The sequence below is a fragment of the Arachis ipaensis genome, chromosome B2 (genome assembly GCF_059453495.1).
Source record: "Arachis ipaensis isolate K30076 ecotype BB chromosome B2, ASM5945349v1, whole genome shotgun sequence".
Lineage (NCBI taxonomy): Eukaryota > Viridiplantae > Streptophyta > Magnoliopsida > Fabales > Fabaceae > Arachis > Arachis ipaensis.
The window spans coordinates 44,809,912-44,837,421 of NC_142437.1; the positions used below are offsets into that span (position 1 = coordinate 44,809,912).

Below are 27,510 nucleotides of genomic sequence, written 5' to 3' on the forward strand. Positions count from 1 at the left end.
ATGTATGCGCGCGAGGTATATGTATAATAATGTATGATATAAATAAAGTCAAAACTAAAAACTCTTGAGAGTTTTAGGGTGAAAATTCTTGTCTCTCAAACATTTCTGACTGATTATATATGTATGTGTTGAAAAATTGAAGTGATGAGCATGGCATCCACTTCACAAGGCTCATGGCCCAACGCAAGTGTCGCGTTGACGCCTGCGAGAGTCAGGCTTGACGCCTTTTACCCACAACCCCATTTCCCTATATATGCACATTAACTAATTTTTCAAGTCTTTGACACCCTCATACTCCCCATCTTCTCAGCTAACTACTCTCTCCCCATCATATTCCCTCTCTCTTCTCTCTCTTTGTGCATACAACTTTCTTTGTCTCCTTTTGAAACTCACCCATGTCTTAAATTTTGTACATATATTATGGAGTGTTGTTGTTGTGCCTTGTTTTTAGTCGCGCACATCTGTGGGACAACACAGAATTATATGTAATATTTTTCACACTCCCACAAGTGTATATGTATTAGATTTTACATACATATATACATATAATCATAGTTTTCAATTTTTAATTTGCTGTTTACATTGCCTCCTCCTCCTTTAATTTCTTTCCAAGAGGGATCATCATCATGTTGCAGGATGTTATTCACCCGCCACCACCGCCACTGTCGCCGTTGCCATCGCCAGCCCAACCTCCAACCGAGCAAATCTCCATTGTAATAATCTCTTCAAAACAGTATTTTTATTATTATATATATAGTAGCAAATATGTTGGTGCATGTTTGGAGCTTCATTAACATTATATAATGGGTTTTTGCATGTGAGTGATATTAGTGCATGAACTTGATAATAAGGTTTTCTTTTCCCTCTTTTTTTTTAATGTTTTCTTTAATACTATTATTCAGGTCACTTTTTTCTCATGTGTTAGAAAGCAATAAAATAATTTGTATTAATTCTTACGATGCAATTCATTGTCTGACTTTAATTCATTTCTCCCGGAAAAGCTCTAGTCCACTTCAATTTTCACATATGCATGAGCCATGAAAGATGAATATGGTTTATTTTTGTGTTTGTGTTTGTTACATGTCTTCATCTTAATTTGCCTTCGAGAAGTCTGAAAAATATTTCCCCTTAAAGGTGATAGCCAGAGAATTAAGCTGAAGAAATTAAACACTCAAATTCTTTTTCCAATAAGGCCATTCCCACAAAATTTTTAATTATAGGACAACAAGCGTTTTATTTCTTTTCCCTCTATTTATATACATGGTTGGTGTGAGCATATATAATGTTAATTGACTAGGCAATAAGAAAGAATCAAAGACTCCGTGAGAATTAGGCTTTGCTCTTTATTTGATATTATCCAATCTAACACAACACACAGTCATTTTTCTTATGGGGCAACATCGTAAAAGTGATGCATGTACATATATGTAAGAGTTTCCGTGCATAACCACTACATAGATTTCAAGTTCTTATGGAATATTTATACCTTTTTGTGCATATGCTTGTTGTGTAAGATATTTGCTAATTCTTGATGTTCTTAGTTAGATAGGTTAAGAAGGAGAGAAAGAGAAAAGAGGGGGGAGGGGGCTTGATTAATTAAATGTCAAAAATTCATCAAATGGATACATATATAGCATTAAAGGGTCCCCTTTATGAATTTAATAATCTCCAATTTACTATTATATATAAAAAAAAAAAAAGAAAAAAGTTACTCTTTTATCTTTATTTTAAAATTTTGATACAAAAGATATTTTAGAAGAGTGAGTAATAACATGGCGTGAGACTTTGTTTTCAGAGTTCATGATAACTGTTATTATGATGATAAGTATAGCTTGGATAATATTTAAAAAAGTGTTATTAAAATTAAATTAAAATTTTCATATTTTTATAATACTTTTTATTTTTATTTTTAAAATTAAAAGATTATTTTAAATATTAAAAATATTATTTTAATTTTAACAATATTTTTAAATATTGATAAAGTTGTATAACTATCGTAGCAGCACCATAATAGTAGCCATTCCATGCACCTTCTTCTTCTTCTTATAATAGTTCCGTACTTACATGTCTCCATCTCTTTTAACAATATAAATTCTAAACTCAAAAAAGCAAAACTAATTTGGAGAATTTTCTTATCTGTCTCTATTACTAAATATGGGCAAAAATTGACTAGACTATGCAACCAACTTAGAATTATATGTAGATCAGAATTTCCCCCCATTGGTACTTTGTACATTGAATTCGTTTCGTTTTTCTCAAAGACAAAGATGGCAGATACTGTTCTATTAATTGGGCATAAGTGCATAACGTTTTTCATTTTAGAACTCCAACCACTTGATGAAGACATATACATAGGGAATAATATTATTATTATTTACAACAATGCTAGGAACTAAGAGAGTATCAGCTAAAAACCAGCCAAATGCCTCTGAGTGAATCCAAAATCTTTATGTAGATGGTACTTATGCTAGGCATTAAGATGTTTCTTTTCTTTATAAATTGGATGGTTCAATCTATTTTCTGATTTATCATATTTTAGACATTTGGAGAGGGAAGGAGGGTGAAGAGACAGAATCTAATTGAATCAGTTTCCATGATTCACGTTGCAATGATATTGAACATATATCCTCCTAATTTAAATGTGGTGAAACATTTAATAAACAATACTTTAAATCATAAATTTAAATGTGGTGAAATATTTAATAACCAATATTTTAAATTATAAATAAATAAAATTAATTACTATATTTATAATTAATTAAGTTGTTCTATTTTTCACTGATTTGAAATTGGTTGTTTTCCTATTATTTATATTATTATTAACTTCAAAAGTTTCAAACTGTGAATTTTCTTTTTTCTTTTTTTCCTCTCTCTGTTCTGTTCTGAAGTGATCAGATCAGACTCATGTCTATCAACAAAAAGAGGAATAGGATTCAGATTTCAAAGTTCAAATCCCCCCGTAGTGAATGAAAACTACAGAGAATCACGTTTCTTGTTTTCTTCTTATAAAGAACTGGTTCTTCACATTAATTATTCTGAGTACTATATGCATAGCATTTTATTTTTTCTAGCGATGTTGTTCACATTGCTTCTATGTAACACACTGCAGGAGGAGATTTCGAGCCCAATCAGCGCCCGAATCTTCGAACTCTGCGACGCCGAGTTGTTCCCGGAGGCGGGTCTTCAGAGCTCTGACGTTACCTCAACCTCAAACTGTTGCTTTGAAGAGGCACAATACAAGACCAATACAGTCACCACACCAACTAGTACAGCACAAGATATAACTGCCTCGGCAGCGGCCGTTGCGGCCAATAACAATATTAACAAACCACCGGACAGCTGTAACAACCTTTCGGTTATCTTTGACTCCCAAGAAGAGCTTGACAATGACATCTCTGCTTCCATAGACTTCTCTTCTTCTCCAGCCGCAGCTTTTCCGGTTCCATCTCTTCTCCCAAATATCACAACTCAGCCGGAACAATTCGACTTCTCTTCGCCTTCGGTTCTCAAGGGTCTCCCTCATCAGTATCCAACTGACACTGCTACTACTGTTGTTGTTCCACCACTTATGGGGAATCCATTAGTACCTTCTGTTTTCGAAGATGAATGCATGTCTTCAATGGCTTCTTATGTTCCTATTAACTCTTCTTCCGCACCTTCTTGCTCTTATCTCAGCCCTGCTGGCTTAGGAGTGTTCATGCCTCCTCTTACTACCGCCTTATCTGCTGATTCTGCCTTGTTTGGTGGCAACATTCTACTCGGTTCGGAACTTCAAGCTCAAGAAATAGATTACCAAGGAGAAAATGGTGGAATATTTTGTACAGATTCAATTCAGAGGGTGTTTAATCCACCAGATCTTCAGGTACGTGAGAAGAATTTTTCATACTACATTAGTTCAGTTATCCTTCATTTCTTTATTCAAGAATAACTAAACTTGGTAATTTTTGCATGGAAAATCTCGTCACTTCTCACTAGACATGTTTAACTAGACTTGAAGTTTTTAAACCATGCAAGTGATAAATGACGAATTCAATCCTCAATTTTTATTTACCAAACAAATTCGTCTCTGTATTGAACGAAGTGTAAATATTAGTTCAAAAATGTTAGTTCAAAAATGTTATTCGTATACCAAACCCAACCACTAAAATAATCTACTAATATATTTGTCTATAAATACATGTCTGATTTAATTTATTTTTAATATATCTTTATATTTCAGTATATATTTTTTATTGATAACTGATTTAGTTGTTGATTTTATACACATAACATATAGTAGATATTAGTCCCTTATGTATGTGCACAAAATTCACTTTAAATCTTTAAAAAATAGATAAAATATATTTTTTATTTTAAAATTTATCAAAAATTAAAAAAAAATTGTAGACATAGCAAGTAGGTTGTCTTTCGTGACAACACATATATTTGAAACAAAAAAATTTTTTTGAGACAAATTAAAATTTAAAATATTTTTAAAATTTTAAACAAATTTTAAAGATAAAAAATATATTTTATACTTAAACAATCACGTTGTCTCATGATTTATGTGATAAGAAATTAAGCATCATAAAATATTGTGACTGACAAGATTGTTCAAAACAAAATTTGTTAGATAACAAACTAGTGGCTTATTAGAACAAAAAAAAAAAAAAAAGAAAAAAAAAACCGGAAGTGATGTGGCCAAAGAAATTTATGGATGTCATAATAAAGCTTACTTAGTTGCGAGCGTGGAAGGAGTAGTTAAGATAGCAATCGCTTCAGAAACTCGCTTGTATTCTAAGGGAATCACCACTTTCTGCTCAAAAGTGAAAAAAGAATTAAAAAAAAATAACAAACAGAATCATCATTAATGAGACCCTCTTTTCATGGGTTGGATAACAGTTAATAACAATTTTGTAATGTATACGCCAGCATATTTTCTCTATGTATTTAGATCATAGTTGCTTTTCGTTGCGAAACCAGTACGCAGTACACGACATGTAAAATATGTTACATGGGAAATATACCTATAATATTCTGGTATATAGATGAATTTTGAACTAGTTTGGGGTATGTCATGCAATCAGCGAATTCATGTAACTATGATATTTTGGATAATGGATTAATCTTCGGTTTGTAATTTTCTGTCCCAGACACTTAGTAGTGAGAGTCAGCAACTTGTACCTGGTTCTGGAGGCTCGGCCACTTTGGCACCAGAGATCTCAAACTTGGAGGACTCTACCTTAAAAGTTGGAAAACTTTCTGTTGAGCAAAGGAAGGAAAAGATTCATAGATACATGAAGAAGAGAAATGAAAGAAATTTTAGCAAGAAAATCAAGGTACTATATCAAGCCACAAATCAGAAATATTAACAAATAAAAGTTCTGATAAATCTCGTTTTTTTTTTTTTTTTTTTTTTTTTTTTCCAAACAAAGCCTTTGATTTCAATATATTTTTCATTTTACGCATTAAAAAAATTAAGCATGGATTCCAATATGTTTAATTTGTTATCGTTTTATGTCTTCCCATTTATTTTCTAAAGTTTGATTGATACCAAATTAGTGATCATTCTGGAAAATATGCAGTATGCCTGCCGCAAAACTCTGGCTGATAGCCGACCCCGAGTTCGAGGAAGGTTTGCAAAGAATGATGACTTCGGAGAGAACCATAGACCAGCTTGTAGCAATCATGAAGAAGATGATGAAGAAGAAGTAAGATTCCTAATAAAGCCGTCTTCAATTATTTAACGGGTTCAAAGTTAAAATAATCACAAAAAAACATGCATCTTCAATTTGGTCTTAAAAGGAATTTATACGATTCAAATTACTCCATAAGATTTCAATGATGAATCAAATATGATGATGTGTCATAAAATAATTTATGGTAGTCATTATTTAACTGATAGAATAAATAGTTTGATTCACTGTTGAATTTTTCAAGGATTAATTTGAGGTATATCAGTATATGATGATGATTTTTAGCGTTTAGACAACTAAATTGACACACACCGAGGTCCTCTTAATTTGCTATCTAGTCTCTGAAGTTTCCAAGTTATATTTAGAGATCTAAGGAATTAGTATGACAATATTGTAATACCTGTGGATGGTAAAAGAATAAAAGTTCAATGTACAAAGTCTTAAAAGAGAAGATAAAACAAAAAAAAGAAAAGAAAAATTCCCTATCACTTTTAACTTTTCAATTATTTGATGGCATAATTATATTCCCTAATCCTAATATATACTCTTTCCGTGTTTGTACTTGCAGATAGTTGTGAAGGAAGATGATGATTTGGTCGATTCCTCAGATATCTTTGCACATATAAGTGGTGTGAACTCCTTCAAGTGCAACTATTCCTCCATCCAATCCTGGATTTAATTTGAAAAATCATGTTTAGTAATTTCATTTTTAGTATAACAATATTAATATCTTTATTATACGTAGCTTCTATAGATTTTTGCAGGGCCCTTTAGTCATCCTTTGTTTGATGGTTGGGGTCAAAATAATATATACCAATAAGTGAGTGAGTCAGGAATATAAGAGTGTACACATTTTTGCATATACTATATATCTTTTTTCTTTTCTTTTTTATTACCTTGTAACTACTAGAATATATAATATATTATACATTAACCCGTTAAAAGAAACTTCCAGTTTTCCCTCAAAACTGGTGCATCTTATTGATGTAAGTTTCTTAGATTATAAATCATATTACAGGTTCTAAATTTGTTTACATTGAATTCCATACCTGGCCTCTGAAGCAAATTAAAGGAACGAAGCGCAATATTTTCCTGGTTTATATTGAAAGAGAATGGAATGGATATAGAAACTAGGGTAGGATAATTAGGAATTTAATTTAGGAGAATTTTACTAACCAAACAAATCGGAAGAAAAAAGCTGACCTCAAGAAAGGAGAAAAAAGATGAAAGGAAACCGAGAATAAATCTATCTATACGTACTGTTTCGAGAGTTATTTGAAACTGAGTTGTTTTTGGACTTGAACATGAGGTCCAGACTCCCTTTTGGACAGCGTTCGACTTCTACTGGTATAGAGGTGCCATCGTCCGAGTTCCTCGTGAGGAGGTGGTGGGTGGTACCTGCAAGGGACTCCGATACTTAAGTTAGCAAGGATTTAAGCAAGTTTTTAATAGATTGGGTTCGAATTATATCTGAAGGTGTCACGATATTTATAACTGTAGACGTAGAGACAATTAACCACCTTTTGAAGTAGTTCCACCTTTGATGGTGGAATCGTTATTTCCTTTTGTTAGAGAGTTTGTTGAGACATCTTTTCTACAGTAGGAGTTAGTTGTTGATTCAAGCGAGTAGGAGACTATGATAACTGTTCATACCCTGGGTCGAGCTGTCCGACCCGGGATGTTTAACGACAAGTCGACCGACCTCTTCAGGTCAGGACCATCCGACCTCTTCTCAAAGAGCTCGGCCAAATTACTAGGAAAAGCCCAAATAGGGCCCAAACAGAGGAACACGACCCAAATCCAAAGGCAGTCCAAGCCTACAGAGATAAGGGCGGTTCCCTTGAAGATAAGATGACCTCACCCAAAGATAAGTTAAGATAAGATAACTATCTTATCTCCAGAAAGGTCACTCCTCATCATTATAAATACACTGGAGCACCCAGGTATAACTCATACTCTGATTCTACTAAAAAACTGCTTAATACCCTTGCTAACTTAAGCATCAGAGTCCCTTGCAGGTACCACCACCCTCCGGTGACGAAGGATCAGCATCACCAACAAAGTCCAATAAGTCGGATGCGGTGGCTCCGGCCACCACCCACAAGCCGGACACATCAGCGCCGACCATCACAGAAGATCTCGTCGGAGATCGACCTACAGTTTCAGGTAACCCTCGGAACATTGGCGCTGTTGCCGGGGAACCTGGAAGTCATTCCATCATCATGGCAGACAACCTTGACAATGACCACAACTCTGATTTGGAGAACAGAACACCACATAAGAACACGGAAGTCACACTAGACAATACTTCTCAACCTAACAAAGACAAGAACTCACCAAACACGGGAGCCATGGAGGCACTTCAGGATCGCCTAAAACAACTCGAAAAAGAGGTAGAGTATCAACGCGAAGTCGAGAGAGACCTACAAAGGGAGGCTAGGCGACGCCACGAATTAGAGGACAAGCTCCTAAAGCTCGAAGCCGATCTCAAAGCTAAAACTACCCGATCCAGCCACGAAAATAGCTCCCGCAAGGATCAAGACCCATTCACCAAAGAGATTATGAAGGATAAAATCCCAAAAGATTTCAAACCCCCGACATGACTCTATACGATGGCACATCAGATCCCAGCCATCATCTCAGTAACTTCAGAAGTAGAATGTATCTCATCGACGCCTCAGATGCAGTCCGCTGCAAAGCCTTCCCAACTACCTTGACAAAGACAACAATTAAATGGTTCGACAATTTGCCCCCCAGGTCCATCTCAAACTTTGACGACTTAGCTAAAAAATTTCTAGCTAGATTCTCCAGCCAGAAGGACAAAACTAAACACGCTCCAAGTCTACTAGGTATCAAGCAAGGAGATCGGGAAAGTCTCCGTAGCTACATGGAAAGATTCAACAAGGCATGTTTGGACATAAAAAGTCTACCAACAGAAGCAGCCATTATGGGTCTCATCAATGGCTTACGAGAGGGACCTTTTAGTCACTCCATATCAAAAAGACATCCCACATCTCTAAATGAAGTGCAGGAACGAGCTGAGAAATACATCAACATGGAGGAAAACTCTCGACTAGGAGAGACCTCAAAATGCGGATTCTCCTACTCCTCCCGAGATAAGGATAAAGAGTCCAAGAAAAAAGAAGACCAACATGGAGAAAAGACCAAGAAATACCACAATTACACCCCTCTCCGGATGTCTCTTGTAGATGTCTATCGAGAAGTATGCCATACTGAAAAAATACCTCCACCTCGACCACTCAAAAGCAAGAAAGGAGGAGGAAATCGGACAGAATACTGTGAATACTATCGAATCTATGGACATCCCACCAACGAGTGCTTTGATTTAAAGAATGTCATAGAAAAATTGGTAAGAGAAGGGATACTAGATCGGTACTTAGCCAACAAATCAGAGGAGCCAAGAAAAAGAAGAAGGGACGAGAAAGTCGGACGACTTGAACGACCACCTCGTACCCCGGAGAGACATGTCCACATGATACACAGAGGATTTGCGGGAGGAGAAATCTCTAGATCATCTCACAAACGACATCTAAAGGAAGTATATCATGTCGAGGAAGGGGAAGGAGCACCCGACCTCCCCACTATCACCTTCACCAAAGAAGACGCAGCTGGCATCATCCCGGGACATGACGATCCCATGGTCATCACTATCATATTGGCCAACGCCAACCTCCACCGCACATTGGTAGACCAGGAAAGCTCGGCTGACATACTGTTCAAAACCACCTTCGACAAACTCGGCCTAGAGGAAAAAGAACTTAGAGCATATCCGAATAGCCTATTCAGGCTGGGAGACACCCCAATCTAACCGCTTGGATACATCTCACTTTACACAACCTTTGGAAAAGGAAACCGGTCAAAGATACTCAACATAGACTACATCGTGGTCAATGTGAGTACAACCTACAATGCCCTTGTTCATACCCTAGGTCGAGCTGTCCGAACCGGGATATTCAGTAATAAAGCGACCGACCTCTTTAGGTGAAGCGGACCGACTTCTTTACGAAGAACTCGGCCAAATCGACAGGAAAGCCCAGAAAGGGCCCAATTCCAGGGATACGACCCAAATCCAATGGTCGTTCAGGCCTACAGAGAAGGGCGGTTCTGTTGAAGATACGCTGACCTCAACCCAAAAGGATAAAGATAAGATAAGATAACTAACTTATCTTATCCAAAGGTCACATCTCACCATTATAAATACACTGGAGCACCCAGGTATAACTCATACTCTAATTCTACTAAAAACCTGCTTAATACCCGTGCTAACTTAAGCATCGGAGTCTCTAGCAGGTACCCCCCACCCTCCGGTGGCCAAGGATCAGCAGCGCAGCAAGTCCAACAAGTCGGACACAACAACTCCGGCCGCCACCAGCCAGCCGGACACGTCATCTCCGACCAGTACCGAAGATCTCATCCGAGATCGACCTCCAGTTTCAGGTAACCCTCGGAATATTGGCCCCGTTGCCGGGGAACCTGAAAGTCATCCCAAAACCATGGCGGACGGCCATGACAACGACCACGACTCGGATCTGGAGAACAGAACACCGCACAAGAACGTGGACACTACGCTAAAGGATACTCCGGAATCCAACCGGGACAAAAACTCACCAAATCCGGGAGCCATGGAAGCACTTCAAGATCGCTTAAAGCAGCTAGAGAAAGAAACCCAGCAACAACGGGAGATCGGAAAGGATCTACAAAGAGAGGTACGGCGACGTCGAGAACTAGAAGAAAAACTATAGCAATTAGAGGCCGACCTCAAATCAAAAGCTCCTCGGACCACGCCTGAGGAAAATTCACGCAAAGAACATGATCCATTCACCAGGGAAATCATGAAGACCAAAATCACAAAAGATTTCAAGCTCCCGGATATGGTTTTGTATGATGGTACTACAGATCCCAACCATCATCTCAGCAATTTCAGAAGCAGAATGTACCTCACCGATGCCTCAGATGCCGTTCGCTGCAAAGCTTTTCCAACAACTCTCACGAAAACGGCAATCAGATGGTTCGACAACTTACCTCCGAAGTCCATCTCAAACTTCGACGACCTGGCCAAAAAGTTCCTGGCCAGATTCTCCATCCAGAAAGATAAGGCCAAGCACGCACCCAGCTTACTAGGGATCAAGCAAGGAGATCGGGAGAGCCTCCGCAACTACATGGAAAGATTCAACAAAACATGCATGGACATACAAAGTTTACCAACAGAGGCCGCCATCATGGGGCTTATCAATGGCTTACGAGAGGGACCTTTCAGCCAATCTATATCAAAAAGGTATCCTACCTCCTTAGACGAAGTACAGGAGCGAGCAGAAAAATACATCAACATGGAAAAGAACGCTCGGCTGGGAGAAACCTCAAAATCTGGGGCCTCCTACCGAGATAAGGACAAGGACTCCAAAAGGAAAGAAGATCGACAGGGTGAGAAAATCAAAAAATACCACAACTACACTCCTCTCAAAGCATCCCTGGTCGACGTGTATAAAGAAGTCTGCCATACAGAAAAAATCCCACCAGCGCGGCCACTTAAAGGCAAAAGGGGAGGAGGAAACCGGAAGGAATATTGTGAATACCATCGAATTCGAGGACACTCTACCAACGAGTGCTTCGACTTGAAAAATATCATAGAAAAATTGGTAAAAGAAGAAAAATTAGATCGATTTCTGGCCACCCGGGATGATGACCAAAGAAAAAGACGGAGAGACGAAGATGATGGACGAGCTGAACGGTCACCTCGGACACCAGAAAGACACGTCCATATAATACACGGTGGATTCGCAGGAGGTGGGATCTCCAAATCGTCCCGAAAGAGATATCTCAAAGAAGTATATCATGTTGAGGGAAAGGAGGAAGCACTCGACATCCCGACAATAACATTTACTAAAGAGGACGCATCCGGCATCATCTCGGGACACGACGATCCCATGGTCATCACTATTATACTGGCAAACGCCAATCTACACCGTACACTAGTAGACCAAGGGAGTTCTGCCGACATCTTATTCAAAACAGCCTTTGACAAGCTCGGCTTAGACGAAAAGGAACTTAGAGCTTACCCGAACAATCTGTTTGGACTAGGAGACACTCCGATACAACCGCTGGGATACGTATCGCTGCACACTACTTTTTGAAAACGGAACCAATCTAGGACCCTCAAAATAGACTACATTGTGGTCGACGTAAGTTCAGCCTACAATGCTCTCATAGGTCGGACAACACTCAATCAACTCGGCGCAATAGTCTCAACTCCGCATCTATGCATGAAATTCCCAACTACAGAGGGGATAGCCACGATAAAAGCAGATCAAAAGATGGCACATCGCTGTTATAATGAGAGCTTAAACCTCAAAGGCAGAGGAGAAGAGTTTCATACAATTGAGCTTGGCGGAGCTCAGCGTCGAGAAGAACTCCGTCCGCACCCAGAAGGTGAGGTAGAGAAGGTTCAGATTGGAGACACCTCGGACAAAACGACTAATATCGGCACGGTCCTAAAAGGAGACTCAAAAGAATTACTGATACAATTCTTACGAGATAATATCGACCTCTTCGCATGGAAAGCTGCAGACATGCCAGGCATAGACCCTAAGCTAATGTGCCATAAGTTGGCGGTCTATCCAGGATCTCGGCCGGTGCAGCAGAAGCGAAGAAAACTCGGACCAAAACGATCCCAAGCTGTGGAAGAACAAGTACAAATGTTACTGGAGGCAGGATTCATAAGAGAAGTCAAGTACCCACTATGGCTAGCCAACGTCGTCTTGGTGAAAAAATCAAACGGGAAGTGGCGCATGTGTACCGATTACACCGATCTCAACAAAGCCTGCCCAAAAGATTCATACCCACTCCCAAGTATTGACGCTCTGGTAGATGCTTCCTCCGGATATAGATACCTCTCGTTTATGGACGCCTATTCGGGATACAACCAAATCCCCATGTATCCACCAGATCAAGAAAAGACCTCGTTCTTAACACCAAAGGCGAACTACTGCTACATCGTGATGCCTTTCGGTCTCAAGAACGCGGGAGCTACTTATCAAAGACTAATGAATAAAGTCTTCTCAGATCACATCGGAAAAATCATGGAAGTGTATGTGAACGACATGTTGATAAAAACACAAAGCGAAGATACATTATTATCCGACCTGGCTCAAGTGTTTGACACTATAAGGAAGCATAACATGCGACTCAACCCCGCAAAATGCACCCTCGCAGTTGAAGCAGGAAAATTCTTAGGTTTCATGCTCACACAAAGGGGAATTGAAGCAAATCCAGACAAATGTCAAGCTATACTCAACATGAAGAGCCCAACCTGTGTCAAAGAAGTACAACAACTCAACAGGAGATTGGTTGCCCTATCCCAATTCTTAGCAGGAGCTGCGATAAGATCTCTCCCCTTTTATGCTACTTTAAGAAAGGGAAAACAGTTCGAATGGACGATAGAGTGTGAGCAAGCTTTCCGAGACTTCAAGGAGTTCTTAGGACAGCCACCTATCCTATCTCGACCACGAGAAGGAGAACCACTCATATTATATCTCGCAGTAGGAAGCCGGGCGATAGCCTCAGCACTAGTCAGAGAAGACGAAAATGGGCAACAACCCGTCTACTTCATTAGCAAAGCACTACAGGGATCCGAGATGAACTACCAGAAAATAGAAAAATTTGCCTATACTCTCATCCTAACATCTCGACGACTCCGCCCGTACTTCCAGGCTCACACCATTAAGGTTATAACTAACCAGCCCATAAAAGGAATATTGCAGAAAACAGATTTAGCAGGCAGAATTCTACAATGGGCAGTCGAGTTGTCAGAATTCGACCTCCAATATGAAGCTCGGACAGCCATCAAATCACAGTATCTGGCCGACTTCATCGCAGAATTCACAGATACCCTGGAAACTCCCACAGAATGGAACTTCTACGTGGACGGTTCCTCAAATAAAATTGGAAGTGGCGCAGGCGTGATAATAGAAAGCAACCAAGGAACCCAAGTTGAGCTCTCCCTCAAGTTCGGGTTCCCGGCCTCCAATAACCAAGCGGAATATGAAGCATTATTAGCTGGTTTGAAGCTGGCTAAAGAGGTCGGAGCTCAAAAACTCAACATTTACAGCGATTCACAAGTGGTCACATCACAAATAACAGGGAGCTACCAAGCCAAAGACCCCACCATGAAAAAATATTTGGATAAAACCAAGGAACTACTCGGACAAATCGGGGAATATAAGATCTGCCACATACCCCACGAACAAAATGCCCGAGCTGATGCACTCTCAAAACTAGCCAGCACCAAACCAGGGGGCAACAATAGAAGCCTCATCCAGGAAATGTTGCAAAACCCGTCAATCTCGGAAGAGGAAAAAGTCCTGGCCATAACAAGTTAGGACCAAGGATGGATGACCCCCATAATCAACTACCTCAAAGAAGGAACACTCCTTGCAGAAGAAAAGGAGGCAAAGAAGTTAAAAAGGGAGGCACAGTACTACACCATCATAAACAACATCCTGTACAAAAGAGGAATCTCAATACCTTTACTAAAATGCGTGCCGACCTCTAACACAAGGGAAGTGCTAGAAGAAATACACGGCGGCATTTGTGGCAATCATCTCGGAGCACGAGCTCTCGCCAAAAAAGTACTCCGGGCGGGATTTTATTGGCCAACTCTACAGAAAGAAGCCACAGAATTTGTAAAGACATGTCCACCATGTCAAAAACATGCAAACTTTCACATCGCCCCGCCAGAAGAGCTCATCAGCGTGACTTCGCCTTGGCCGTTTGCAAAATGGGGACTTGATCTTCTCGGCCCCTTCCCACAGGGATCAGGACAAGTTAAATTTCTCATAGTGGGAGTAGATTACTTTACAAAGTGGATCGAGGCAGAACCCCTAGCCAATGCCACCGCTCAAAGAAGCCGAAAATTTTTATATCGAAACATTGTCACAAGGTTCGGGGTTCCATATTCAATAACCACAGACAATGGCACCCAATTCACAGATACAGGCTTTAGAAAACTAGTAGCCAACTTGAATATAAAGCACCAGTACACCTCCGTCGAACATCCACAAGCTAATGGGCAGGCCGAAGCTGCTAACAAAGTCATATTGGCTGGATTAAAACGGAGATTACAAGATGCAAAGGGAGCCTGGGCAGAAGAGCTCCCACAGGTCCTGTGGGCATATCGAACAACGCCACATTCCACCACGAAGGAATCTCCCTTCCGATTAGCATACGGAACAGAGGCGATGATTCCAATAGAAATTGAGGAAGGGTCGCCCAGAGTAGTTCATTACAATGAGGAAGCAAACTTCCAACTTCAGAGAGAAGAGCTCGACTTGTTACCCGAAATCTAAGAAAGAGCCCGGATCAGGGAAGAAGCTCTAAAACGCCGAATGGCTTCCAGATATAATCAAAAGGTAGTGCCGAGAAGTTTCACAGAAAATGATCTCATCCTAATCCGAAATGATATCGGAACAACTCGACCAGGAGAGGGAAAGCTGGCAGCCAACTGGAAAGGACCCTACAGAGTTGTAAAAATACTTGGAAAGGGCTACTACAGACTGTCTGAACTCGATGGACGAGAGCTTCCCAGGTCATGGCACGCCTGCAACCTCAGAAGGTACTACAGTTAGAAAAGATAAAAGATCTCATCATTGGATGCACTCTTTTTCCTGAAAAGGTTTTTTAATGAGGAACCAAGATTGAGACTCAGACAATCCCATATGTATATATTTGTACTTTTCCTTTAAATAAAATATATTTTAGATACTCTACAAAGATTTCAAGACGCATTAATCTGAAGCATTCATCGTCCGATTATAAAGCAACAGATCGGCAGAAAGTGAAAAATAATTTCACTGCACGATCACGATAAAGACAATCGTCCGATAAAAGGTGAAAACGCGATTCACCCAAAGGACAATCTAGAGATGACAACCACTTTCTACAAATCGGCAAAGATGAACACAGAATAATGCAAGAAGTTATCAAAAGTGATCCAAAAAAGAACCTGACAAGGTCTTACGGATTGCTAAAATAATAACTTAAAGACTGGCTGACGTTAAGAAGTCGGACCAAGTCAACCCAAGTTATAAGTAAACCCTGGAAAGAGGTCTGGCCAACCCTATTAAAGAGGATTACTTTAACTTAGAAGGGCTCGACATGACAAAGTCAACCCAAAATGAGAAGTTATAAAAGTAATCCCTGAAAGAGATCTGACAAAGATCCAAGAAAGAGGATTACAAAAATAACTTAAAGGAGACCGATATAATGAAGTCGGACTCCTACTACTGAAAAAGTTATAAAAGTAATCCCTGAAAGAGATCTGACAAAGATCCAAGAAAGAGGATTACAAAAATAACTTAAAGGAGACTGATATAATGAAGTCGGACTCCTACTACTGAAAAAGTTATAAAAGTAATCCCTGAAAGAGATCTGACAAAGATCCAAGAAAGAGGATTACAAAAATAACTTAAAGGAGACCGATATAATGAAGTCGGACTCCTACTACTAAAAAGTTATAAAAGTAATCCCTGAAAAGAGATCTGACAAAGATCCAAGAAAGAGGATTACAAAAATAACTTAAAGGAGACCGATATAATGAAGTCGGACTCCTACTACTGAAAAAGTTATGAAAGTAATCCCTGAAAGAGATCTGACAAAGATCCAAGAAAGAGGATTACAAAAATAACTTAGAAAAGGACTGCGAAAACAACTCAGAGGACTAACTTGAAGAAATCGGTCACAAATCGTGGGAAACACAAGCCGGAGCGAGAACGAACCAAAAATCAAGTTAGACCTACCTAGTCACAACCACAAAGGATTCAAGATACAAAGTACAAAGCAATCCAAAAAAGGTTAAGCCGCAAGGTTCCAATATTCACAGAAAAAGAGATACCAAGTCAAGCACAAAAAGCATAAGGTTATAAAAGCCTCGGAGGCCACCAAAACCTATCTCAAAAAAGCTAAAGCAGGCTACCATTTGTTTTTCATAAAAAACAAAAGTTGCTAGGCAAGCAACGGGAAAGTATCAGCAGTTAACGAAACATAAAGAGTTAAAAAAGCCCACAAGCCGGGCCAACTACATATCCGGAATAAAGTAAAAGCTAAGGGTCAGAAGACTTTTTAGCATCATCAGCCCGAGGAGACGGAGGGCGAGTCTGGAGAGGAACGGCATCTACAGTACCGTCATTCCGGTTCAAGATCTGGAAGTCGAGATCAGAAGCGGGAGGACCAACCTCGGCAGGGACAGCAGAAGTCGACACCTTGGTAGAGGCTACATGGGGAGGATCGACATCATCCTCATCCTCGTCATCAGGGACAACCTTGCCATCCCTGACAACATTGTCCAAGCTAAAGAGAGTCAGATCGGCATCGGGAGCAATAACCCGAACTTGTTCCTTCAGGTTCTCATAGGCAGCAGTTACACTGCCAACAAGATGACCTTGGAGTTCGGAATAATTAGATCGGGCATTCTCCAACTCTTCCCTCAGACGCAACATCTCCCGGTAAGACGTCAAATAACTGTCCTTATGTCGCATAGCCGTGTCCTCGGCCAGTCTCAGAGAACCAGCCAGAGAAGTAGAACTAGCCTTTTCATTCTCCAAGTCTTTCTCCAACTTGGCCACCCTCACTTCAAGCTCCTCCTTCAAACCCTTCATCCGATCAAACTCCTGTTTGGCCTCCTCCATAAAAGCTTTAGTGGCATGGAGAGGAAGACTTTGAGCAGTTCGATATAGGGCCGCCCCCATGTGTGCCAACTTGATACCACTCTGGGTAATATAATCAAAGTGATGAAGAAGCAACACGTCGTCCATAGAAAGAGCACCATAAGGGCCGATTTGTTGATCTACAAACTCAACCGTGTCAAAGTCAGGAGCATCAAGGTTAAAAGGCTCAGTTGTTTTTTGCCTCTTACTAAGAGGGGCACCAGAAGCTGCAATAGAAGATTGTGGAGGGTCAACCAGACGAACCCGAGGAGTAGGAATTGCTTTCCTCGGCCCAGGAGAACTTGGTACAGGAGGTTTAACTGGAGGCTGAGAAGATCCCTCTCCGGCCGCCTTGGCCGAGATGTTTAAAGCAGCGGTCGCCTTCTTTGCCTTCTTATAGGCCCTCATAGAATCATTATTCTTCGACATCTCTGAAAAACACAAAAATCAAAGACAAGTTACAACACAGGAGAAACAAAGCTCGGGGGCAAACATAAAAACAAATCAGACAGTACCCAAAGTAGCCTGAACCAAAGATGGATTACTCAAAAATCTCTTCGTGTCCAGATGGAGAGGCTTCCTCCACAAATCTTTAAGAACAACTACAAAGGCCCGCTCAACCTCACTAAGCATTTCCCATGTATAACGTGGCACTCTTACATTCTTTTGCCACTCCAGAGGAAAAGCAGGCTCATCATTTTCATCAAGAAAAAAGGGGCGAACCCCCTCAATGGCACGGACTCGGAAGAAATAGTTCTTAAAATCTTTAAACGACTCATCATACATGGCAAAAACTTTATGCCCCTGGGCCGACCTGAAAGAAACCCAAGAAGCTTTCTTTTTGGAGGAACCTCCAGGTTTAGCCGAGACAAAAAGATAAAGGAAAAGAGTTTCAGAAGGTGTTATGTCCAACTCCTGGCAAAGAAGTTGAAATATTTTGATAAAACCCCAGGAGTTTGGATGAAGCTGGGACGGAGCAATATTGCAGGACCACAACAAGTCAGTTTCAAAAGCAGTAAAAGGGAAAGTAACGTTTAATTGGCTGAAGAAGTATTCGTAAGCATAGAAAGAGGGACGCTCCCGCTCGACGAAAGTCGGAAAACAAACTCTCATCGGAATCAGGAGCAACAAGCTCATAATCCCCCTCGCGAGCACGGTTATCACAAATCTTATGGCGCTTCCTCAGCTCTGTGCAAAATTCAGCATCCACAATAGAAACACACAACAAAACAAGGGAGTCCAGCCAATCGGACATCCCCTCGGGAACTCTGGAAGACATCTCTACAATGTTATTGCGAGAAGACATGAGGCCAACTAATCCTACAAGTAAGAAAAGAAGATGGGATTACTAAAAACATCTCGGACAAGGGAGAAAACAACTCAATACGATGCAGGTGAACACACAGAAAAGGAAAACCCCAAGACTCAAACCAAAATCTTGGGGCATCCTTTGGAGGCAGTAACAAAGCAAGGTTTCCAGGAAAATCTACAGCTCTCACCCCAGCATCTTTCAAACAAGAAAAAAGACTTCAAACAAAGCAAGCATTTCCAGAAGCATAAGTCATCATAGTCAACCAAGCAAAAAGCATTCCCAAAACATCAAAATGCGCCAAATAGAAATCATCAAAGGTACGAACTTTTGAGAAATCAGACAGAAAGCTTGCAAGCAAAATAAGGAACGGATGCAGAGTTTCTATCAGATAATAAAAAATCAGAAGCAACAAACAAAAACCGTATAAAGCCTCGACAGAAATGCCAGAAGAACACACAAAAGAAAACCAAGAAAAACGCATCTACAGCGACAAACAAATACAAAATCACGAAAAGGTTCAAACTTTCAAAACATGCAAAAGCAAAAGCTTCACCAAAAAACTAAAAGATGAAGCCGTGAAAGGAGCAAGAAGGTTAGTACCAACCTGAAAAGGCAGCAGACTTCAGGAAAGGAGAAGAGGGACGGCGAAATCTGGAATCACTACCTCGAAGCAAAAGAAAAGACACAAGCAAAGAAAACATCGCAGGGCTGAAACGCGAAACTACGAACTCCAGGCAGAGGCTTCAGAAAAATCAAACAAACGCTGCAACACAAAGAAAAATTAAAAGCGAGAGAATGAAGGGAAAAATGCGAAGAAGTTACGAAAAGGGCGAAAGAAGAGAAACCGTTTCTGGGTTTTCAAAATCAAAATAAAGAGCCAAAAGGAAACGAGGAAATTAATGCTAAAATTAAAAGGTATTAAACCCTCGCACGTTCCCAAAGCGCCGATATAAAAGCGCGCGCTTTTAGAGGAAACGTTCTACATTCAAAAGCTTCTACAGAGGAATCGACAAAATGCTTGAGATCGGCTTCACTAAAGAAGGACCGAAGTCAAGAACTTGACCTCAAAAAGAAGACCGAGCTCAAGCTGGGGTACTGTTCATACCCTGGGTCGAGCTGTCCGAACCGGGATGTTCAGTAATAAAGCGACCGACCTCTTTAGGTCAAGCGGACCGACTTCTTTACGAAGAACTCGGCCAAATCGACAGGAAAGCCCAGAAAGGGCCCAATTCCAAGAATACGACCCAAATCCAAAGGTCGTTCAGGCTTACAGAGAAGGGCGGTTCCGTTGAAGATACGCTGACCTCAACCTAAAAGGATAAAGATAAGATAAGATAACTAACTTATCTTATCCAAAGGTCACATCTCACCATTATAAATACACTGGAGCACCCAGGTATAACTCATACTCTAATTCTACTAAAAACCTGCTTAATACCCGTGCTAACTTAAGCATCGGAGTCTCTTGCAGGTACCCCCCACCCTCCGGTGGCCAAGGATCAGCAGCGCAGCAAGTCCAACAAGTCGGACACAACAGCTCCGGCCGCCACCGGCCATCTGGACACGTCATCTCCGACCAGTACCGAAGATCTCATCTGAGATCGACCTCCAGTTTTAGGTAACCCTCGGAACAGCCCTGATAGGTCGGACAACGCTAAATCAACTCAGCGCAGTAGTCTCGACTCCACATCTATGCATGAAGTTCCCAACCACCTACAATAAGAGCAGATCAAAAGACAGCACGCCGCTGTTACAACGAAAGTCTAAACCTCAGGGGCAAAGGAGAAGAAATCCACACCATTGGCTTTTTCTGCTTGCTCTCTTTTTTTTTCGCATATATATTTTTTTCTGCAAGCTTTTCACTGCTTTTTCTTGCTCAAAAAATCAATTATATGATTTTTCAGATTATCAAATAACATTTCTCCTTTTTCATCATTCTTTCAAGAGCCAACAATTTTAACATTCATAAACAACAAATTCAAAAATATGCACTGTTTAAGCATTCATTCAGAAAGTCAAAAAGTATTGCCACCACATCAAAATAATTAATCTATTTTAAAATTTGAAATTCATGTACTTCTTTTTTTTTTTGCAATTAAAAACATTTTTCTTTTAAGAAAAGTGATGGATTCATAGGACATTCATAACTTTAAGACATGAACTTTAAATTTTATTAATCATGGAATAAAAATAAGACTAAAAAATAAATATAAGAGCAGACCAATAATAATGGAAGACAGAAAATTAAAAACAGAAAAATAAATGACTCTTAAAATAAATTCCTAATAATAAAGGTTATCACAGAGTTAGGACTCAACAACCTTGATTTTGAGAAGTGGATGCTCATTCAATCTGTGGGGTGTTTGATCCTTCAAGGGAGAGCTTCTGGCACTTCAGCTCTTGTAGCTCACGCCCCTGCTTCTCTTGTTCCTTAAGCAGCTTGAAGAACTTGCAGTTTTGATTCTGCTGTTCTTTCTTAAGTTGATCCATAGCTTCTTGCAGCTTGGCGACAGATGCTTCTAGGCGGGTCCAGTAGTCAATTTCAGGAATTTCTGGGAGGAACTCCTGTGCCCTCCTTTTGATGGAGTTGTCTTGCATTTGTTGTCCTTCCATTGACTTCTTGGTGATTGGGTGTTCGATTGGGATGAATTCATCTACTCCCATCCTCACCCCGGCATCTTTACATAGCAGAGAAATTAAGCTTGGATATGCCAGTTTGGCTTCAGTGGATTTCTTGTTTGCAATTGTGTAAATCTTGCAAGAAATCAGATGATGAATCTCCACTTCGTTTCCCAGTATAATACAATGAATCATCACTGCTCTTTTGACAGTGACCTCAGAGCGGTTGCTAGTGGGCAGTATGGAACGCCCAATGAAGTCCAACCAGCCTCTTGCGACTGGTTTGAGATCTCTTCTCTTGAGTTGGTTTGTGACACCTTTTGAATTGGTTATCCACTTAGTTCCAGGGAGGCATATGTCCTCTAGACCTTGGTCCAACCCCTTATCTTCTCTCACTATTCTCCTATTAAAGGATTCTGGATCATCTTATAGTTGAGGCAATTTGAAGACCTCTCTTATTTTGTCCAGATGGAAGTAAATAATTCTTCCTCCGACCATGGTTTGGTAAGTATGGAAGGCGGTTCCAGTTATTCTCTGCTTATCTGTCAGCTACAGATTTGAATAGAATTCTTGAACCATGTTTCTTCCAACCCTTGTTTCAGGATTAGCTAGAATTTCCCATCCTCTTTTTCGAATTTGCTCTTGGATCTCCGGATATTCATCTTCTTTCAGATCAAATTTAACTTCCGGGACCACTGATCATAGACCCATTATTTTATGGTAATGCTCTGCATGTTCTTTGGTGAAGAACCTCTCTTGATTCCAAAGACTCTTTGGAGTATTCTCTTTCTTGCCTCTTGAATTGGTTTGTTTTTCCTTAGGAGCCATGATCTTGATGAGTCTTAGCTCAGTGATCATGGAAAAATATACCAAACTTAGAGGTTTGCTTGCCTTCAAGCAAAAAAAAGGAAAGGGGAGAGAGAGGAGGAGAGGCAAATTTGAATGGTGGAGAGGAGGGGATGGCCGAATGTGTATTTATAAGTGGAGGGGAGGGATTTTGAAAATTTTGAAAAAGATATGACATAAAGATATGATTAGTAGAAGAAAATAGAATCATGATATGAAAAAGATGAGATTTTTAAATGAAAAAGATATAAAGAGGTTAAATTTGAAAATTTGTTTATGCATCTAAGAAGTAAAAGATGATATGATGAGTATGAAAAGATTTGGAAAGAAATTGAAAAGATACTTGAGTTTTTGAAGAAGATTTGGGAAGGATTTGAAGGTAATTTGAAAAGAGATTTAGAAAATTGTTGAATTTTTAAAAATTGAGGGTGAATGATGAAAGTTTGAAACATGTTTATGCAGAAAATTATCAGTCAAAATATGAAAATTTGAAAAATTTTGAAGTGGAAACAAAATCCTCTCCCCCTGTCTTTCTGGCGTTAAATGCCTAGAATGGTATCCATTTTGGCGTTTAACGCCCATAAGTTGGCCATTGTGGGCGTTTAACGCCCAGCCAGGTACCCTGGCTGGCGTTAAACGCCAGAAATCCTTTGTTACTGGGTGTTTTTCTGAACACCCAGGATGCTGCAATTCTGGCGTTAAACGGCCAGAATAGTACCCATTCTGGCGTTTAACGCCCAAAATGCTCCTTAATGGCATTTTCTTGCCAGTGAGCTCCTTTTTTCTGCTTTTTGCGCTGAATCCTTCTGTAACTCTGTGAATTCCTTCAATTTTGATGATTAATCTTGAAGAAAATTTATATTAAACTTCTACAAGTATTAATTAAAACAAATAACTTGCTAATGGCTGGATTGCCTCCCAGCAAGTGCTTCTTTATTGTCTTTAGCTGGACCTTGACTGAGCTTTACTCAAGCCTCAGCTTTGAGCATTCTTGCTCAAAATTGCTTTCAAGATAATGTTTGATTCTCTGTCCATTAACAATGAACTTTTTGTCAGAGTCAAAATCCTGAAGCTCAACATATCCATATGGTAACACACTTGTAATCACATATGGTTCCCTCCACCGGGATTTCAATTTCCCAGGGAATAGTCTGAGCCTAGAGTTAAACAGTAGAACCTTCTGTCCTGGTTCAAAGACTCTAGATGACAGTTTCTTGTCATGCCACCTTTTTGCTTTCTCCTTATAAACTTTTGCATTTTCAAAAGCATTGAGTCTGAATTCCTCTAGCTCATTTAGCTGGAGCAATCTTTTCTCTCCAGCTAACTTAGCATCCAGGTTTAGGAATCTGGTGGCCCAGTAGGCCTTATGTTCCAGTTCCACGGGCAGATGACAGGCCTTGCCATACACAAGCTGGTATGGAGAGGTTCCTATAGGAGTCTTGAATGCTGTTCTGTATGCCCACAGAGCATCATCCAAGCTTTTTGCCCAATCCTTTCTACGGGCAATTACAATCCGTTCCAGGATTCTTTTTAGTTCACTATCAGAGACTTCAGCCTGTCCATTTATCTGTGGATGATATGGAGTTGCTACTTTGTGGCTAATTCCATATCGGACCATATCAGAGTAAAGCTGTTTATTGCAGAAATGGGTGCCCTCCGTCACTGATGAGTACTCTGGGAACACCAAATCTGCTGAAGATATGTTTCTGGAGGAACTTCAGCACTGTCTTAGTATCATTAGTGGGTGTTGCAGTTGCTTCTACCCATTTAGATACGTAGTCTACTGCCACCAGAATGTAAGTGTTTGAGTATGATGGTGGGAAAGGACCCATGAAGTCAATACCCCATACATCAAACAAATCAATCTCTAAGATCCGTTGTTGAGGCATGGCATAACCATGAGGTAAGTTGCTAGCTCTTTGGCAACTGTCACAGTTACGCACAAACTCTCGGGCATCTCTGTGGAGAGTAGGCCAGTAGAACCCACATTGGAGGACCTTAGTGGCTGTTCGCTCACCTCAAAAATGTCCTCCATACTGTGATCCATGGAAATTCCATAGGATTTTCTGTGCCTCTTCTCTAGGCACGCATCTGCAAATCATTCCGTCTGCACATCTCTTAAAGAGATATGGTTCATTCCATAAGTAGTACTTTGCATCAGAAATTAATTTTTTTGTTTGCACCCTGCTGTACTCCTTGGGTATGAACCTCACAGCTTTATAATTTGCAATGTCTGCAAACCATGGTGCTTTCTAAATGGCGAAGAGTTGCTCATCCGGAAAGGTCTCAGAGATCTTAGTAGGAGGGAGGGACGCCCCTGCTACTGGTTCTATCCGGGACAGGTGATCAGCTACCTGGTTCTCTGTCCCTTTTCTGTCTCTTATTTCTATATCAAACTCTTGCAGAAGCAACACCCATCTTATGAGCCTGGGTTTTGAATCCTGCTTTGTGAGTAGATATTTAAGAGCAGCATGGTCAGTATACACAATCACTTTTGAACCTACTAAATAGGATCTAAACTTGTCAATGGCATAAACCACTGCAAGCAACTCTTTTTTTGTGTGTCATTTAGAACACGGCTGGCATAGTAAATGACGTGCAGAAGTTTGTTATGCCTCTATCCTAATATTGCACCAATGGCATGGTCACTGGCATCACACATTAGTTCGAATGGTAATGTCCAGTATGGTGCAGAAATCACTGGTGCTTTGACCAGCTTAGCTTTCAGAGTTTCAAACGCCTGCAGACACTCTATGTCAAACACAAATGGTGTGTCAGCAGCTAGCAGATTGCTCAGAGGTTTTGCAATTTTTGAAAAATCCTTTATAAATCTCCTGTAGAATCCTGCATGCCCCAGAAAGCTTCTGATTGCCTTAACATTGGCAGGTGGTGGTAATTTTTCAATTACTTCCACTTTAGCTTGATCCACCTCTATTCCCTTGTTTGAAATTTTATGCCCAAGGACAATTCCTTCAGTCACCATGAAGTGACATTTTTCCCAATTTAAAACTAGGTTGGTCTCTTGGCATCTTTTCAGAACAAGTGCTAAATGGTCAAGATAGGAGCTGAATGAGTCTCCAAATACTGAAAAGTCATCCATGAAGACTTCCAGAAATTTCTCTACCATATCAGAGAAGATAGAGAGCATGCACCTCTGAAAGGTTGCAAGTGTATTGCATAGACCAAAGGGCATCCTTCTATAGGCAAATACTCCAGAAGGGCATGTGAATGCTATTTTCTCTTGGTCTTGAGGATCTACTGTAATTTGGTTGTATCCTAAGTAGCCATCCAAAAAGCAGTAGTATTCATGACCTGCTAGTCTCTCTAGCATCTGGTCTATGAATGGTAAAGGAAAATGATCCTTTCTGGTGGCTGTATTGAGCCTTCTATAGTCAATACACATACGCCACCCTGTAACTGTCCTTGTAGGAACTAGTTCATTCTTTTCATTATGAACCACTATCATTCCTCCCTTCTTAGGGACAACATGGACAGGGCTCACCCAGGGGCTATCAGAAATAGGATAAATAATCCCAGCCTCTAGTAATTTAGTGACCTCTTTCTGCACCACTTCCTTCATGGCTGGATTTAGCCGCTTCTGTGGTTGAACCACTAGCTTAGCATCATCCTCCAATAGGATCTTGTGCATGCATCTTGCTGGGCTAATGCCCTTAAGATCACTTATGGACCACCCAAGAGCTGTCTTGTGTGTCCTTAGCACTTGAATTAGTGCTTTCTCTTCCTGTGGATTTGAAGAGCTTATGATCACTGGAAAAGTGTCACCTTCCCCCAAAAATACATATTTCAGGGATGGTGGTAGTGGTTTGAGCTCGGGTTTAGGAGGTTTCTCCTCTTCCCGAGGGATTTTCAGAGGTTCTTTTATTTCCTCTGATTCCTCCAGATCAGGTTGAACATCTTTAAAGATGTCCTCTAGCTCTGATTCGAGACTTTCAGTCATATTGATCTCTTCCTCCAAAGAGTCAATAATATTAGTGCTCATGCAGTCATTTGATGTGTCTGGATGCTACATAGCTTTGACAGCATTTAACTTGAACTCATCCTCATTGACTCTCAGGGTCACTTCCCCTTTTTGTACATCAATAAGAGTTCTCCCAGTTGCTAGGAAAGGTCTTCCTAGAATGAGAGTTGCACTCTTGTGCTCCTCCATCTCCAGGACTACAAAGTCAGTGGGAAAGGCAAATGGCCCAACCTTGACAATCATGTCCTCAATTATGCCTGATGGATATTTAATGGAGCCATCAGCAAGTTGAAGACATATCCGGGTTGGTTTGACTTCTTCAGTCAAGCCAAGCTTTCTGATAGTGGATGCAGGGATTAGATTGATACTTGCCCCAAGGTCACATAGAGCTGTCTTGGTACAAGCACCTTCTAATGTGCATGGTATCATAAAGCTTCCTGGATCCTGAAGCTTCTCTGGTAAGCTTTTCAGAATGACTGCACTTCATTCTTCAGTGAGAAACACCTTTTAAGTTTCTCTCCAATCCTTCTTATGACTTAAGATCTCTTTCATGAACTTAGCATAAGAGGGTATTTGCTCAAGTGCCTCTGCAAACAGGATCTTTATCTCAAGAGTCCTGAGATAGTCTGCAAAGCAGGCAAATTATTTATCCTGTTCTGCTTGGCGGAGTTTCTGAGGATAAGGCATCTTGGCTTTATATTCTTCAACCTTAGTTGCTGCAGGTTTATTCCCTACATAGATGGTTGGAGAAGCCTTCTTAGAGGGGTTACTATCAGCACTTACAGGTGTCTGATCCCTCATTGGCGTTTGAACGCCAGAACTGGGCAAGGAATAGGCGTTCAACGCCAACTTTTCTCCCTTTTCTGGCGTTTGAACGCCAGAAGTGGGCATCCACTGGGCGTTTAACGCCAATCTTTCACCCTTTTCTGGCGTTTGAACGCCAGAATTATTCCTCTCTGGGCTCTTGCTGTCCTCATAGGGATTTTAGGCAGTGGTTTGGTCATCCTCTGTCAGTTGTTCCTTTCTTGACTTTCTGCTACTTTGAGCCGATTTATTCAATGTCTTTCTACTCCTTAGTTGAACAACTTGGCATTCTTCTGTTATCTGTTTAGATAGCTGCTGTCTTGTCTGATTCAATTATGCTTCTATATTCTTGTTAGCATTTTTAGTGTCTTGGAGCATCTCTTTGAATTCTGCTAATTGTTTTGTCATAAGGAGTAATTGCTGATTAAGCTCAATAATCTGTTCTTAAGGATTAAGATCAGTAGTTACTGTCCTAGCCTCTTCTTTTATAGAGGACTCACTGCTTGAGTACAGATGTTGATTTCTAGCAACCGTATCTATGAGTTCTTGAGCCTCTTC

General features: G+C 40.3%; 1 protein-coding gene across 1 annotated transcript; it reads left to right on the top strand.

Moving 5' to 3' along the window:
- The first annotated feature begins 282 nt into the window (after positions 1 to 282).
- Positions 283 to 6,677, top strand: LOC107625322 (uncharacterized). The gene is made up of 5 exons (XM_016327939.3): positions 283 to 713; positions 3,110 to 3,862; positions 5,133 to 5,318; positions 5,565 to 5,690; positions 6,244 to 6,677. Exons 1-5 carry the CDS (start codon positions 627 to 629, stop codon positions 6,352 to 6,354), a joined length of 1,263 nt encoding a protein of 420 aa, XP_016183425.1. The 5' UTR covers positions 283 to 626; the 3' UTR covers positions 6,355 to 6,677.
- Positions 6,678 to 27,510: the final 20,833 nt, after the last annotated feature.